Source organism: Mobula birostris, chromosome 8, assembly GCF_030028105.1.
Source record: "Mobula birostris isolate sMobBir1 chromosome 8, sMobBir1.hap1, whole genome shotgun sequence".
Lineage (NCBI taxonomy): Eukaryota > Metazoa > Chordata > Chondrichthyes > Myliobatiformes > Myliobatidae > Mobula > Mobula birostris.
In genome coordinates this window covers 124,555,040-124,573,079 of record NC_092377.1, presented here as the reverse complement: position 1 = coordinate 124,573,079, position 18,040 = coordinate 124,555,040, and the positions used below count along the sequence as shown (strand labels likewise).

The 18,040-nt window shown below is 45.5% G+C and overlaps 1 protein-coding gene across 1 annotated transcript in view; it reads left to right on the top strand.

Moving 5' to 3' along the window:
• The first annotated feature begins 7,683 nt into the window (after positions 1-7,683).
• The window catches only part of LOC140201661 (sialic acid-binding Ig-like lectin 13), a 28,635-nt gene continuing 18,278 nt past the window's right edge, over positions 7,684-18,040 (top strand). Inside the window, exons 1-3 of the mRNA XM_072266120.1 lie at positions 7,684-7,729; positions 12,202-12,394; positions 16,460-16,819. Of these exons, the coding sequence (XP_072122221.1) occupies positions 12,355-12,394; positions 16,460-16,819 (400 nt within the window). The 5' untranslated portion in view covers positions 7,684-7,729; positions 12,202-12,354. The remainder of the gene's footprint in view (positions 7,730-12,201; positions 12,395-16,459; positions 16,820-18,040) is intronic.

The window sequence follows — 18,040 nt, the reverse complement described above, 5'->3', positions numbered from 1 at the left end:
TGAGAGGGACTGGTATTGGAGACTTCTGTTGGGGGCTGGATCTGAGGGGTTGCATAGAAGGGGGGAGCATTGAGGGAGATATCAGAGAACAGGACTTGAGAGAAGCAGGTCTAAATACAGAGCTGAAGAGCTGAAATACAGACACTGGGAATATCGTATTGTATTGAGAGTGCACAGGTTTAAACAGAGGCGAAGTACAGACACTAGAAACATACTTTATACTTTATTGTCATCAAACAATTGATACTAGGACATACAATCATCACAGCGATATTTGATTCTGCGCTTCCCGCTCCCTGGAGTACAAATCGATAGTAAATATTAAAAATTTAAATTATAAATCATAGATAGAAAATGGAAAGTTAAGTAGTGCAAAAAAACCGAGAGGCAGGTCCGGATATTTGGAGGTTACGGCCCAGATCCAGGTCAGGATCCGTTCAGCAATCTTATCACAGTTGGAAAGAACCTGCTCCGAAATCTGGCCGTACGAGTCTTCAAGCTCCTGAGCCTTCTCCCGGAGGGAAGAGGGACGAAAAGTGTGTTGGCTGGGTGGGTCGTGTCCTTAATTATCCTGGCAGCACTGCTCCAACAGCGTGCGGTGTAAAGTGAGTCCAAGGACGGAAACACCTGTCAAATGACTGTCCTGGATACAACATCTCAGTACCTATCATTCCATTTCCACGTTGTACCTGATCTCTACTCTCTAATTTGGCTCTGGGACAGTCAGCATTTAAAAATTCTTGTTTTCTATTTCCGCATACTCACATAACCCTCTCTCAACCTTCCAAATCTGTCACCTTTCCTTATCTCTCTGACCCGCTCCAGCCCCTATGCATTTCATTATCTCTTTAACCACACAGGACAGACATCCTTTTCCTACAACATCCTCCAACCCATAAAACACTCTACCTTCTGTATCCTCTGTGACTCCCCCAAACCCTACAACCCTCAATATATCTGTAACCTAAATATACATCCTTTTATTCATCACTCCTCCAATCCCTGCAAACCTCCCTATATCTGTAACCCTAACACCCTTCTTTATTTCTGTAATTCCTGCTCTCTTCCCTATCACTGTAATACCTACACTGTTCCCCATGTCTGTGTAGCCCCCTGGTAAGCCTTAGGCTCGCTTTGCTCGCTTTCGTCTAGGGGGAGCAGCCCTCGGCCCCGCCAAACTGGGTAATCAAGTTTGTGTGGATGCTGTGTGATGTACCCCACCCCGCCCAAATAACAGACAATACACCTTATGCAATTAAATGATTACCCACTTTATATATCTTACTGGAACTATGTAATTGATAGAGATATAAAAGAGAAGTAAAAGGCGCCAAACATGTCAAAGTTCAACCACCTCGTGCACAACAGTTGGAGCTCGATTAACGGAGTTTTCTTTCCACCATTCGATCCCCTCTGACTTCCTCGACCCGCCGCCTGGGAGCAACCACGGTGATCGACCAGACGCTGCACACGAGTCTGTCCTCGACTCCGCTCCTCGCCGAAGACCCAAAGCCTTGGACTCTCGCTCAGAGTCCGTTCCGCCGCCCAGCTTACAGCATCGCGTCTCCTCTTTCTGTACCCATTGTGCCTTCTGCTCAAAGCCCGCGCAAACAATAGAGACACACAAGAAAGAATAACATCTATCCCAATTTGTTAGCAAATGAATACAATTCCCTTATCAATAATTATAACCCAAAACAAGTTGCGAGAGAGAAACACTTTCTCAGCAGTTAACATAATAAAGAATCCATTTTATTCTAACGTAACAAAGAAGCCATTTTTATCAGCCTTAGCAGTAATATAAAAGAAGAAACACCTTACACTCTCCCCCACCAAATTTAGTAATGTCCTCATGACTTCTAAGTAACTCGTCAACCCTTCCTGCAGACACCAAAACCCAAACCAGATACAAACGGTGACATTGCTCCCCAAACAGTAGACCTTACGCCCTGTTCCACGGGCGCTACATAGGCCAACCTATCTGGGAGTTTCCTAATCCTCCGAGTCCTCCGTACCCCCTCAACTAAACCCTTCAGGCTCGGACATTACTGGGGATACGTCGGGTCTGCTTGCTAAATCCTCTCTCAATCTTTCACTCATGCCCCCACTGCAACTCGAAGCCCCCTGCCCTGTGTCCAGGGCCCCACTTCTTTTCCTTCAGGGTCCTGCAGTAACCCAGGCTGCCCACAGCTAACCCTCCCCGCTACACCTGACTTAGTGGGAGAAGGGCCAAAAGTCTCTTCCTCAATCAAGGGGAAGTTAGCGAAAGGCAGCATGTACCACACATCCATATTCTTCTTCATTTCCTCGATCAGTCCCTGCGGTTTGATTTTCTCCAAACTGAAGCACTTAGCCTGGGCGGTCTCTGCAGCCTCTTCAGCCTCCGGCAATCGAGACGTCAGCTTCTTCTCTGACTCCTCAAGTTCGGACTCACGCTTCGTGTCCATCTCCATCTGGGACGCAATTACACCACTAGCTTCTTCCAATCTGTTCTGCATCGATTTCTTGAGTTACTGCTGATCCTTTCGAAGGTTAGTCATTGTTTCGTCTCTCTGGATTAATTCATCAGTACATAACCGCAGTTTCGGCTCGGAATTCCGTTTCCCCATCTCCACTTTGATGAGCGTGAACTCCAATTCTTCAATGGTTGTCTAGGGCTCCGGCACTCGCCTCACATCATAGTCCCCCAAGGTGAATCCAAACCCTAGGCGATCATCCACATACGCCAAAACTCCAAGCACCTCCACATCCCCCATGGTCTTCCCCATGCCCCGCGGGAAGGTTGCAGGGGCTCCGAATGAACCCTGTGGCGTCTTTTTGGATCGGAAGACTCCAAGGGGATCTATAACGGCCGTTTTCTCCTTGTCGGCCTCACTCATCGGGATCTGGGAACATCCACTCCTCAGACCCAGCACATTAAACCACGTCGCACCACACAAACAGACCATAGTGTCTTCGGTCCTCAGGACCTTATTCTGATCAACGACTGTGCGTCTGGTTTGAGTCCTATAATCCACACACACACGCTACCTATGTCTTCCACGGCTGCAGGGTCCAATCACCGCAACCTTTCTCTCACCGAGGTGTCTTCAGCAGTCAACTCCCCTCCCTCTGGTACTTCGGAGCGTCTACTAAGAGGGCCACACCCTCAGCTACTTCCCCCAGGCCGTACCACAATCGGCTCTAGTTTAAATCGGTACCGGCCCAAGGATGCTACACATGTCCTCACAAGCAGCTCGAAACACCGAGTGCACAAACAATGCCCCTGTGAACTCCAGTTTCACTGACCAATAATCGTCTTCCGGATAATCACTGGCACTGATACCCCAAAACTCCAGTGCCCTTAATGTTGTCAAGTGTAAATGCTTCAGACACCGGTTCTAAAACGAACTGTACAACAACTTGACCTGCACCCCGGTGTCGAGGATGGCTAGAGCATGGCTTCCATCTATCCGTAACGACACCCGAGGGCGTGGTCCCTCTAAGCATTCAGGAATAGGGTCTTTTCCTTTCGGAAGTTCCTTGGTACATTGGTGGGAACGTGCTCCCCCAGAGACCTCAAGCCATTTCCCCACTGGGCCTCCACTATTTTCCTGACACCTCTCTGATCAGCTGAACAACTGAGGGAGGGGCTGATCCCCTGAAATGATCTCCCTGGCACTGCAAGCAATTTAGCTGCCCTCCTAGCCAGAGAAGATACACTGAAAGCTTTCCCCCCAATCTCCTGACGCAGGTATGGAAAGCCCCCCAGGCGCTGCATTTTAGTTCCAGTCGAACCAGACGCATTTCCCCCCGCTTTCAGATAACTGGCAGCTGTCACTACGGGATAATTGAACCTGACAGTTCTAACACCGTCAACAGCCCACCTATCCAAACTTCCAACCAATCCCTGCCTCTCACCCTCAACCGAGCACTGCCACTCATCTAACAACAGAGAGATCCGCTCCGCCCAAGCCTCGTACGCCTCCACCCCTTTAGGGGTGGACGTTATCCCAAAAAACAGGCGGAGCCTGCCATGGCTCGAACACTTACTCGCAGACACTACCTCTGATTCAGACCACTCTTTCCTCTCTCTCTCCTAATAGTATGGACAACCCATGGCCCCGCCTCACCCAGGGCACCAACAGACTCTGGCAGTCCCACCACCATTTCGTCAGCGCTAGTCTGAACTCGAACGAAGACCTCCGGGGTACCAACAGCCACCCCACCCAACACACATGCAGTAACAACCAGCAATTCCACAGAGGCACACCAGTTTACAGTCCCCGCAGCATGCATAATTTAAAGAGACGATTACACAGCTTCCTACTGAATCAAATCCACGGACGAAACCCCCATATGTAGCCCCCGATAAGCCTCAGGCTCGCTCAGCTCGCTTTCGTCTAGGGGGAGCAGCCTTCGGCCCCGCCAAACTGGGTAATCAAGTTTGTGTGGATGCTGTGTGATGTACCCCACCCCGCCAAATAACAGACAGTACACCATATGCAATTAAATGATTACACTCGATAGATCTTACTGGAACTATGTAATTCATCGAGATATAAAAGAAAAGTAAAAGGCGCCAAACTTATCAAAGTTCAACCACTTCGTGCACAATAGTTAGAGCTCAATTAACGGAGTTTTCTTTCCACCATTCGATCCCCTCCAACTTCCTCGACCTGCCGCCTGGGAGCAACCACGGTGGTCGACCTGACGCTGCAGACGAGTCTGTCCTCGTCTCCTCTCCTCGCCGAAGACCCAGGGTCTTGGACTCCCGCTCATGGTCCGTTCCGTCGGCCAGCTTACAGCATCATGTTTCCTCTCTCTGGCCCCATCACGCCTTCTCTCAAAGCCGGCGCAAACAATAGCTTACAAACACAAGAAAGAATAACATCTATCGCAATTGGTTAGCAAATGAATACAATTCTCTTATCAATAATTATAATCCAAGACAAGTTGTGAGAGAGAAGCACTTTCTCAGCAGTTAACATAACAAAGAAGCCATTTTATTCTAACATAACAAATAAGCCATTTTTATTAGCCTTAGCAGTAACATAAAAGAAGAAACCCCTTACATCTATAATACCCCCACCCCTCCCTATTTCTGTAGCCTCTACACCACTCTCTATCTCTGTAACCTCTACCTGCTCCACTCTCTGTACCCCACAAAACCCCTCCCTATCTCTGTAATCCCTACACTTCTCCTATCTTTTTAATCCCTTCCATCCACTGCATCCCCCTTACCACCTTCAGGTCCTTCACTAGTCCCATCTTTCCCCTTCCATGTAAAATCCCAAACAGCACAGCACTCTTTTTCCTGCACCCACTTTCATTCAGTATTCCCCCAGGACTGCCCCTCTGAGTGCTGGCCCCCTGTTATTGTCACACTACCTCAGAACTGCTCCTCCAGTGGAATAGAGGTAATGGCAATGCCATGATCACGTGTGTGAACCTGAAATAACACACTTCAAAGTTCAAAGCACAACCTTGTGATTCGTCTGCTTACAGGCAGCCACAAAACAAGAAACACATTTAACCAAAGAACCAATTTAAAAAGACCAACACCCAATGTGCAGGGAGAGGGGAAAAAAAAACAAATCATGCAAACAATAAAGCAAGCAACAGCATTCTGATGGCAATTGAGTCCATTGACCCAAATCCTAGAGAAGATGGAGCAGGCCCATAGCCTCAGTCTCAGTTCATCACACAGCGGGGCAAATCATCACAAAGCTTGCAGACACTAAGCATGGAGCAGCCAGAGCAGGACACAGCCTCAACACCAAGGAGACCAGAGCAAAAGTCGCAGAGCAGAACCGGCACCAACCATCACCCCCAAACCCCACGCCGTCTTTTCATTCCATCTGGCTTGGTGTTTCAATTTGTCCAAAGATTTGGTCATTCCCCGGATTGGGACCTCTGCCCCATGGCTTTGATAGCTTTGGGCCTGGACCTCACATTCCAGCCTGTAATCAACCCTTCCAGTGCTTAGATTGATTCAACCTCACTCCCGGTTAAGGTGGACGGGCATCAAGAGAACTTCACTCCAAACCTACCTGCTCTGCTCACTCCAACTCCACCTCTCACTCTACTCCATCTCAAACTTGCCTCAACCTCACTTCAGTTACTCAAACATGGCTTGACCTCACTCCAACCCCATCTCGCGCGTGCATGCTTCGACCCTCGGATCGACCTCACCTTTGCTTGCCTCTTTGTTGTTTGTGATGATCATTTACCACAATTCTCCACAGGGAAAAAAGGATTATTCATAGAGTATTGAGACTTATTTCTTGATTTGAAAATGGCCAATAAGCTGGCACCAATTTTCAGTAGCGCCGAAGGGTCAGCACTGAAGGTAGGCTATTCTATTGGAGCCACAGAACTGTGGAGTTGCAAAGGAGGGAGAGTATAGAGGAGAAACTCACTGTAAAAGACACAGATCTAAATACAGAGCTGAAGAGCTGGAAAACATATACTGAGAAGATCTGTCAAATGACCCTCCTGGACAGGATATTTTCAAACATATCATTCCATTTCCACATCATATCTGCACTTTACTCCATGCTTCGGCTCTGGCACAGTCAGCATTTTTTAAATTCTGTGTCTTGTCTTCTGTTTCTGCATACTCCCCTTACTCTCTCTTACCCTTTAAACCCTGACACCTCTTCTTATCTCTGTGACTCCAATAGATTTACATCCTTATATCTGCTACACCCTCCAACCACTAAACCCCTCCCTGTATCTATAATCGCAATAGATATTCTTAGCTTTCCAACTCCTCAATGCCCACATTTTTCTGTAAACTCCTCCCCTCCTTGTCTCAGTAACCCCTTCACCCCCTATCTCTGTAACCCAGGTTAATCTAAACCCAAGATAGTCATAGTCATAGCCATACTTTATTGATCCCAGGGGAAACTTGTTTTTGTTACAGTTGCACCATAAATAATAAATAGTAATAACACCATAAATACTTAAATAGTAATATGTAAATTATGCCAGGAAATAAGTCCAGGACCACCCTATTGGCTCAGGGTGTCTGACCCTTCAAGGGAGGAGTTGTAAAGCTTGATGGCCACGGGCAGGAATGACTTCCTATGACGCTCTGTGTTGCATCTCGGTGGAATGGGTCTCTGGCTGAATGTACTCTTGTGCCCAACCAATACATTATGTAGTGGATGGGAGACATTGACCAAGATGGCATGCAACTTGGACAGCATCCTCTTTTCAGACACCACTGTCAGAGAGTCCATTTCCATCCCCACAACATCACTGTAATGTTATAAAGTTCCACTTGTAGAGGGATGTAAACAAGGGTACCGAACTTTTTAAAAAAAGAGAACTTGGGGGAAAATAAGCTGTGCAAGAACAAGGCGTGGCTGACGGAAGTGTGGGAAGTGACTGAGATACAGCAGACTATTAGAAACTAACTAAAGATAAAAACTCTTAAAAGTGGAATTAGTAGTTAGTATCTCCACCCTGCTTACTGGAAATCCTCCGGGTTAAACCTTTGGGTAGAGACGATATCAGCAGACAGCAGTTTCCAAGAACTCTACTGTGTACCGGGAATTAGTTCTGTTAAAACATACTGAGGGATTTGGTCAGTTTTTTTGTGTGTAAGTATTGTGAAAAAATTGACTTTTCATGGATAACCCACTATTTCATCCAGCAAACGAAGAAACAAAATTACGAGTCACCCAAGATTGAAGAACCAATGTGGGAATGAAATATTTCAAGATGCAGCAGATTTAATATGGTTTGATATATAAGTTTATTTTTCTTTCAAAAGATCTGAATTTGATTTTCTGGAAGAACTGATTATTTTTGCAAGGGAGTTTGATAAGTGACTGAATGAGATTTACTTTGTTTAAAAGTTGTGATGTTTGCCATGAAAGGAGTTAAGATGTATATAAGTATATTTGGTGTTGAATTTAAATTTGTAGACATACTGACCTGGAACTGAATCTGAAACTAAGCATAAAACATAAGAGTAGGAATTCAGTTAGTTTCCTAACGAACTAGATGTACACCCTGATTAAGATTTTTACTGCTATACTGTAGGTATTTCATTTTAGTAGTACTCTAAGAGCAGTCTGTTTGAGTTTGAGCTGAGAAAAGAGGCTTTGTTGTTCAACTTAGGAGTGTGGTGTCAGCCAATCAGGATGGTGGAATTGAGAAAAAAGTTCTGGTGTGGGGAGGACCTGGTTGGCAGGAGCTGGGAGCAAAATGGAGGGAAAATGGCTGAGGATGTTATCCCTGTTACACAAGGTGCTTTGTGCAGATGAATAGCTTCAAGGAGGAAGGACCAATACTCTTGTGGGAGAGCCCGTTTGTCTGAGATGGATTTCGAGTGACATTCAGTGGGTGCAGTGTGTACATTGAAAACAATGGCTTTTTAAAGATTTGAGTTCCACTGTGCATATGTGACAGTTTAAGTATAATGAACCTTATTTGTTTTTGTTTATTCTTTCCTTAAATAACTGGTTGCTTAAGTTAATATTCTTAAATATACTTCTTTAGTTATAATTGTATGCGGTGTACGATCTGTTATTTCTTGCTGATGAGTAAATATTGGGGACAGTAAAGCACACAGCCTTCACACAATCCGGAGTTTGGGTGGGCAAAACATTGCAACCTCCCAGGTTTGGCGGGACTATACAACCGAGAGTACGAATCCTAGGAAAGGTGGGTTTCTTGCTGCCAGAGTTCAGTGGCTGATAGCGAGGGGCTAATGAGTTGTCTTTCCAGAGACATTCAGTAAAAGCGGGTTTCATAAGGATTAATAGAAAGTAGATGTTTGTCTGTAAATGGTTAAATAGGGAATAACACTAGATCTAATCAGTTATAAAAATTGAGGCAATAAAGGTTGTACTCATGAATGTCACTCATTCTAACTGAAAAGATAATTAGACTTTCATTCATATCTGAGAATGACACTTCCTTGTTTTACTTCCTGATTTAACTGTTCTCATCAACATTTCCCACTTGCACAGTGGCTGATGCTGAGTTAGTGAACACTGGCCCTGACAGAGACTGTCCACTTTTACTCCAGAGACTAGTATTGGACACTGCTGGGCAACTGCCATGATAGTGTCATTGCCGCTGACCAATGTCCTGCTGTTTTGATTTTGTGATGTTATAATGATTTCCATCATTGGGGAAGCATGTGTTGGTTAGAGGAGGTTACAAAGAGACCAGGGCTCCTGATTGCCACTTGGGTAGAATTTCAACGGGAGCAACATAACATGTAAGGGCAGTACTGAGGGCTCTCCACATAGGCAGAAGGGACAGATCTGAGGTCTATTCTGTTGGAGGGGAGGTATGGTGGAGTTGCAAAGGAGGGAGAGTATTGAGGGAGAACCTCACTGCCAGAGAGGCAGGTCTATGAGCTGCAATTTTGTTGGAGGGACAGGGTTGCTGAGAAGGGAGAACATTACTGTGAGAGAGTCAGGTCTAAATACAGAGCTGAAGCTTTGAAATACAGACACAGGGAAAATATTGTGTTGAGATTTCACAGATTTAAACAGAGGGATAATACAGATTCTGGGAAATTCTGTCAAATGACCAACCTGGATAGGATATCTTAGTACCTACAATTCTATTTCCACATCATTACCTCGCTCATTTGGTTCTGGGAGAGTCAGCATTTAAACAAATTCTATTTCTCCATGCTCCCCTTACACTCCTTCATCCTTTCAACCTCCTTCATCCTTTCAACCCCAACACCTCTCCTTATCTCTGAACTCTCTCCAACCCCTACACCCTTCATTATCGCTATAACTCCAATAGGTATGCATCCTTATACTTGCAACATACTTCAAACCCTAAAATCATTCCTACCTCTGTAGCCTCAATAGACATCTTAAACTCTGTAATGCCCGATCCCTACAACCCTCCCTATCTCAGTAATCCCTGCCTCCTTCCTATCTCTGTAACCCTTACACCCCTCCCTTGTCATGGTCCAGTCCATGAAATGTGCATTCTGGTTCATGGTCCGATCCGTCGATTCTTTATTCTGGGTTTTCCTATTTTCCCTTGTTCCACTGGGTGCCTTAATTGAGGCACCTGATTCTCGTTTTGGGCTGGCACATAAATACCTCTTAAACCAAGGATTCCCAACTGGACTGTTCTCTTCCCCTTCCCATCTGAATCTATGGCAGTTATTTTGGCAGTTTATCTCAACAATTACTTGGCACTAACCTTCATCTGTAATCCTCGTCTGTTACCTTCTCCTGCTACCTTGCCTGCAATCTCGCCTGCATCGCCATCTAGTTCAACTGCCGGAGTGAGACCAAAGCCTTGCCACGCCAAGATAAGGAACTACCTATCATTGAGTTTAGAACTGTCTCTTTGTGTCCCTGTGTTTAATATCTGTGTCAAAGAAGAGTCCCGGCCCTAGGCCCTGTTCCCAAGGAGGGGTCCTGACTCTGTGCAGAGTCCCCGCCCTAACCCCTGTTCCCAAGGAGGGGTCTTGGCTCTGTGTTCCATATACATCCTGGCCCTATGTCCTGTCCCCAAGGAGGGGTCCCGGCTCTGTGTTCTGTGTTCCGGTGCTCAAGTCCAAGGCTCTGTGTTCCGGTGTTCCAAGACCAAATCCAGGAGCTGTGTTCCAGCCCTGTCCAAATCCGAGCTTCGTGTCCTCACTCAGTTCCAGTGCCTCGCCCAGCCCAGGAGTGCCTCTCCCAGATAGGAGTTCCTCATCCTCTCCTGTAGCCATGTCCTGTCTTGCCAAGATCCTAGTCCTGAGTCCTAGCCTAGACCACGGTTCCGGTTCCAAGTCAAGACCCAGGTTCCAAGTCCCAACCAAGACCCGTGTTCCGGGTCCTTGTCCAGGTTCTGGTTCCGGAGTTCCATGTTCCTAGTTCAGGCTCCTTGTTCCTAGTTTCACGTCTATGTCCCATATTTCTAGTCCAATTCCTAGCCCGAGCCCTGATTCCTAGTCTTGTCAATGTTCAGCATTGTTTCTTCCTTACCTTGCTATCTCGATAAACCTAGTCCTATTCCTCGTACTTCAGTGTCTGTGTCTTGCATTCAGGTCCGCCTCCAGCACCCCCTTGTAACATCCCCTCTTTCTGTAAACCCTAAACCTCTCCCTATCCCTAAACACCAATCTTACAGCTGACACTGTGAAGTGTTACCCGAGTCATCACACTACCAACATGGTATCTCTTATCTCTGATCTTCACTATTTGTACAATATCTATAAGGTCAGATCTCTGCATTCTTTCCTCTGGGAACCAATCGAGTTCAGATTATAACTGTGCTTTTCTTTCTGTTCCAATTGTATTCTTCCTTTTGAAGGAAGTTGTGTATAATTTATGTGTGATTTCTGCCTGTGATACACCAATATTGTAGCGTGCAGACAACAATAAACTCAACTTGACTTGAAGCTGTCTCGTCCCCGCAGAATCCTTGTAAAATGTTTCTGAACCCTCTCCAGCTTAGTCACATCTGTTCTATATATAACAACCAGACTGCAGGCACACCTGGGTCTCATATAACGGTAACATAGCATCCAACGCTTATACTCAGTGCCCTGTCCAATGGCGGCAACTGTACTGTACACCTTCTTCACCTCTTTCTCCACCTGGATCACCAGTAATAGGGTACTCTTGGCCTCTCTGTTCTACAGCACTTTCCAGGATCGCACTATTTACCTGTGTGTATACAGTCCTGTTTTAGCTTCCTGCAATGCACCACATCACACCTGAGTTTAATTCCACCAGCCATTACTTTGCCCACTGGCCAAGGTCTCAGTGTAACCAGAGACAACATTTCTCATTGTCAATTACATCACCAGTTTTGGTGTCATCCATGAACTTATCAACATTGCTGCCTGTACTCCCCAAATCACTAATATAGATGATAAGCAAAAAGGACCCAGCACCAAGTCCTATGGCACACCACTGGTCACCAGTCATCACAATGTCAAGGGAGAGAATGATGCACTGGCCAGAGACAACCCTGAGGGAGTGTTACAGGGATAGCACTGACAGAGTGTCACACTGTCCGAGGGACAGTACTGAGGGAGTGTCACACTGTCCGAGGGACAGTACTGAGGGAGTGTCACACTATCCGAGGGACAGTAATAAGGGAGTATTTCACTATCAGAAAGTCACTACTGAGGGAGTTTTGCACTATCAGAGGGACAGTACTGAGGCTGAGGAAGCAGTGCCGAGGGATGCCTGAGTTAAACTGTGTTTCTAGTTAAATCCCTGTGTCTCACAGAACAGACCCTGTTATCACACTGAGTGAAATCACGCTGTGAATTCTTCAAACAACAATTGGAGTTTCAATTGCTGTCAGGTAGGAGAAGTGGTCGTAAATATTCTCTTTCAGACCCTGACAGCAGAAAACCAACAGAATATCTGGAATTAGACAATGATTGGGCGATTTTACCTCCTCTTGTCACTTCTTCAAGGTAAGTCAGCTATAGGTCATACATATTAATAACTGACAGATCTTTGGACAACATTGTTCACAGTGATCTGTGACAGGGACTGATTTCAGCAGAGACTCAGTAAGCTAAACTTGCCCTGAGGTCCTTTCATTATCCCATTCCCCAATCCCAAACTCCTCCCCCAATGCTGGTGACATCCGCTGCTCCTGGTCTGACAACGTCCAACTTTAATGATCGCATCCTTGTTTTCAGTTACTCCAAATCCTGTCCCAACACCCCCTCTGTCTCTGTAACCATCGCCAAGTCCCTCACATCGCCCTGTCTCTGCAAACTCACTGACCCCCTACACCTGCTCATTTCTCAGAAAAGCCCTCCTGCCCCTGCACCCATCATTAGCTCTGTAACTACCCACTCCTCTACTCTTTTCCCTATTTCAGTAACCTCCCCCACTCTCTATATTCCTTTCTATTTCGGAAACATCTCCGCCACAACACTCTTGGTCTCTTTTGTGGCATTTCTCAGACTGCAGGAGGCCCAAGGTGGACAGTACTTATTGCCCATTGCTTATTGTCTCTCAACAGTATCAATAACGGTGTGTGTGTGTGTGTGTGGGGGGAGACGGTATCCCTGTTCGTAAACCACTGCAGTTTATGTGATGAAGATGCTCCCCTAGCACCACTCCTCCCAGTACAGTGTTCCCTCAACAACACTGCTCCCAGTACAGTGTTCCCTTAACAACACTCCTCCCAGTACAGTGTTCCCTCAACAACACTGCTCCCAGTACAGTGTTCCCTTAACAACACTCCTCCCAGTACAGTGTTCCCTTAACAACACTCCTCCCAGTACAGTGTTCCCTTAACAACACTCCTCCCAGTACAGTGTTCCCTTAACAACACTCCTCCCAGTACAGTGTTCCCTTAACAACACTCCTCCCAGTACAGTGCTACCTTAGAAATGCCCCTCCTACTGCAGGGGTCCTCAGTACTTCCCCTCCCACTGTGCAGTGCTCCCTCAGTACTGCCTCAGTGCAGGATTCCCTCACCACAGCCCCTCCTAGTGCAGGGGTCCCTCAGCATTGCCCCTCCCACTGTGCAGGGATCCCTTATCACTACCACTCTCGCAATGCAGGTCTACCTCATCAGAGGGGGTCCCTCAGCACTGCCCCACCCCTGTGTGCTTGTCCTCCATGTTGTCACTCACACGTTAAAAGTCTGGCTTCTCATGTGTGCACTAGTCATCTTGTCAATTCTGACCAAATGCAGAGAGTGTGGGTTTTCCTCCTGTCTGCCCCACAGAAGCAGACACGGTGCTGGGTGCGGGACACAGTGGAGGGCAGTACACGGGTTGGTAAGGGATAGTCCATCTGGGATTGGAATGAGATCGCAATCAATGTGCACTTGTGGAATAAGTGGTACTCTTTGACATTGCAGTCCAATACTCAGGAGTTTGAGGACATTTGGTATGATACCAAAGACTGCAGCAACTTTCTACAGATGTCCTGTGAAGAACATTCTCACTGGTTGCATCACCGCCTGATATGGCCGGATCATTGCACAGGATCGGAAAAAAATTGCAGCAAGTTGCAAACTCAGCCACCTCCATCGTGGGCACTTGTCTCCCCAACATTGAGCACACCTTTACAAGGTGATGCCTCAGAAAAGGGCATTCATCATTAAAACCCCCATCACACAAGACATGCTGTCTCTTAATGCTTCATTCAAGAGGTACAGGAGCTTGAAGGCACAGGCTTAGTGTTTTAGGAACAGCTTCTTCCTCTCTGCCATCAGGTTTCTGAATGGACAATGAACCCATGTACATTACCTCACTATTTAACCATATAACCATATAACAATTACAGCACGGAAACAGGCCATCTCGGCCCTTCTAGTCCATGATGAACTCTTACTCTCACCAAGGCCCACTGACCTGCACTCAGCCCATAACCCTCCATTCCTTTCCTGTTCATATAGCTGTCCAATTTAACTTTATAATGACAACATCGAACCTGCCTCAACCACTTCTGCTGGAAGCTCATTCAACACAGCTGCCACTCTCTGAGTAATGAAGTTCTCCCTCACATTACCTCTAAACTTTTGCCCTTTAACTCTCTTCATGTCCTCTTGTTTGAATCTCCCTCACTCTCAATGGAAAAAAGCCTATCCATGTCAACTCTAGCAATCCCCCTCATAACTTTAAATACCTCTATCAAGTCCCCTCTCAACCTTCTATGCTGCAAAGAATAAAGACCTGACTTGTTCAACCTTTCTCTGCAACTTAGGAGATGAAACCCAGGTAACATTTTAGTAAATCTTCTCCGTACTCTCTCAATTTTGTTGACATCTTTCCCATAATTCGGTAACCAGACTGTACACAACTTGTCCTTCTCGTTTTGCACTGCTTATTTAATTTAATTGTACATATATAATGTGCGTGTGCTTCTTATTGTAATTTATAGTCTTCTATTATACATTGCAGTACTGCTGCAAAACAACAAAATTCATAACATATGCAAGTGATGTTAAACCAGATTCTGATGGCTGGTGTTGTTCTTTAAACTGGATATAGAGATATCAAATTGCTGCCAATTGCAGTGCATTTTGCACCGTCTGCAGAAAACCCAGCAGGTACTCACCCAGGCTACTCAAACAGTATCTCCCAAATGCACCACCTCTCCCACCCAGAGATGCAAGAGCAACGGGTGCAGGAGAGTACCACCATCTCCAGGTACCCTTAGGTGGAAGGTGGGGACTTCCAGGATGGAAATGCAGAAGGGAAGAGGAGAATAGAAGTGAGGGATTAAGGGGGTGGTGAAGGAGGGATTACTCACCACAGTAATGCCTTTGAGTCTGTACTTTGCAAAGGAACCTGTATTGACATCAAGCCCATGACGTTCCTGGGTGCTGTCAGGGTACTTCAGAACTAGTGTAGGGCTTCTGATCTTTATTTGTCTTTAAGACCTCCATGGAATCTTTCAATCATTTCTAGCATATGCTAGAAGGACTCAGCTGGTCGAGGGGCATCAGCTGAGTCAAAGGTGTACGTTGATGATTCGGTTTGAGTTCCTGCTTTAGGACTGGGAGAGAAGAGGAACGAGCTGAGAATCAAACAGTGTGAGGAGCGACGGGTGGGGCAGAGGCTGATTAGTGATTGGGAGGGGCAAATGGCAGACAGGTGCAGGAGGGAGATGGAGGAGTGAATGTGAATGGTGATCAAAGGGAGATGAATCTGAGATGAAAACAGAGGAGTGTGTGAGGGAGGTGAACTCTGGGGGGTGAGAGTTATTTCATTTCATTGGATAATCAGTTACCCAGCAGAACTGAGATATTGTTCTTCAAAATTACATTCACCTTCTCCAGAGAAATGAATAAGTTTGCTGACAGGCAGGTCAGAGTGCGGATGGCAATGGGAATAGGTGGAGGAGTCAGCAGCAACCCAGATTCAATCCTGACCCTGATTTATATTTGTGTGGGGAGTTTGCACATCCTCCCTGTAATTGTATGGTTCCCCACCACACCTCATCACCTCCTCCAAGTCTTTAGTTTGCACATGAACTGTAAATCACTCTTTAGTGTTGGTAGCTGTCCAAAAGCCAAGCATGAACATGATGGATAATGTGAGAAGGAATATGCTGCAGGGTTACAGAGTAGTCGGAGGAGAAGTGGACTGACAGGATTGCACATGGTAGTATGGATCAGATGGGCAATTTTAGTGTCATATTAAATAAGTTAGGGGCTTGATCCCCAGGAATTAATGTACAACTAACTATTCCCATGGAGGTACAAGAGATGCTGAAATCTGGAGAAAATGGCAAAAAGATGCAGGAACTCAACGTCTCAGACAGCATTTAGGGAGGAAAATGGACGGTGATTTTGTGTTGAGACCTATCACTCAGATTGCTTTGAATAGTCTCGACCTGAAATGATGACCACATATTTCTCTCCATAGATGATATCTATTCCCATATCCTGCTGTTTTCCCTATTCTTGAGGAGTGCCTTATTTTGTGTACACAGCCACAGAGGGTATATATCAAGTCTGTTGGATCTTCAAGTAATCCCTTGCTAAATATTGATATTTCTCAACTCAGCTGTAGTGTCTGAAGAGTGGAGAGCTGACATTCCAACAGAAGTGACAGCACAGAGGGGCTTGTGTGCCCGGATTCCATGCCACTACAGATACCCATCGAGTCTGGAAAATGAACTGCGAACCGGAGTGTGGTTCAACAAGAAAGGGGCAACAAAATCTATAGTCTTTCACTCCAGGAATCATGCATTTGAGTCATCAAGATTTCAACTTCAAACTCAGCTGACTGGAAATTTGTCTGATGGTGACTGCTCCCTGCTTATAAACAACATTAAACAGGAGGATGAGGGTTCTTATTTTTTCAGAATAGAATTTAAGAGCAGTTCCAATTATAACTACCCAGACATACAGCTTCATGTTTCTGGTGAGTGCTGTTTTATGATTAAGTATTTATCTACATTCTGTAGCCAATAACAAGGAATCAAAACTATGTCAGTTAAATACCAACACAACTTAATACAATGCAGGACCTGAACACCAGTAATTGGACAATCCCACCCAGTCCTATAGCAACACAAGTTCCGATGTGCACCTGATGATCATTTCTTACATGTTTTGATTCTGTCTGTCTATGTTCTCAGATCAACAACTCCCTCAGATCTGTCTGATTATGTTTACCTCAGTACAAATAATAGACTCGTAAACTCAGTGACCACTTTATTATGTACCTCCTGGGCCTAGTAAAGTGGCTTCTGAGTGAATGTTCATGGTCTTCTGCTGCTGTAGCCCATCCACTTCAAGGTTTCACATGTTGTGCATTCAGAAATGCACTCCAGCATATCACTATTGTGATGGATGGGAATGTGAGTTACCTTCGCCTTCCTGTCAGCTTGAACCAGTCTGACCATCCTCCTCCGACTTCTCTCATTAACAAGGTATTTTCACCCACAGATGCATTTTTTTTCTCGCTTAATTCTCTGCAAGCTCTAGAGATGGTTGCATGTGAAAAACCCAGGAGCTCAGCAGTTTCTAAGATACTCAAATTATCCTCTTTGGCACCAACTATCATTCCACAGTCAAAGTCACATTTCTTCATCATTCTGATGTTCCCCTTAAAAAAATTCACCTTTCACCCTCAATTTATGATCTATAGTTTTAGTCTCACCCAAGCTCTGAATAAAAACCTTGCCTTCTCCCTCTCTATGCTCCTCATTATTTTATATACTGTCAAAGTTCACCCCATTCTCCTACAATCCAAGGAATAAAGTTCTAACTTACTCAACCTTCCCATATAACACAAGTCCTCAACTCCTGGCAATCTCCAAGTAATTTTATCTGCATTCTTTCAATCCTATTGATATCTTTTCTATAGGTAGGTGAGCAGAACTGCACACAATGCACCAAATTAGGCCTCACCAAGTGATTGTAGACCTTGTCTCTCAGTAACTTTCCTACAACAGAAGCCAGAGCATTCATTCCTTTAGAACAATAAATGTTGGTTTCACTGTTGACTAGAAATGAGTAATTTACAAACAATGTGCACAGTCAGACTCTGTCATGCTTTAGGACATTTGCTTTGAGTCTTGGTTGGGCTGATGCAAATTGTTTTTGTCCTGCTGCAGACAGGGATTAATTTAAAATTGGT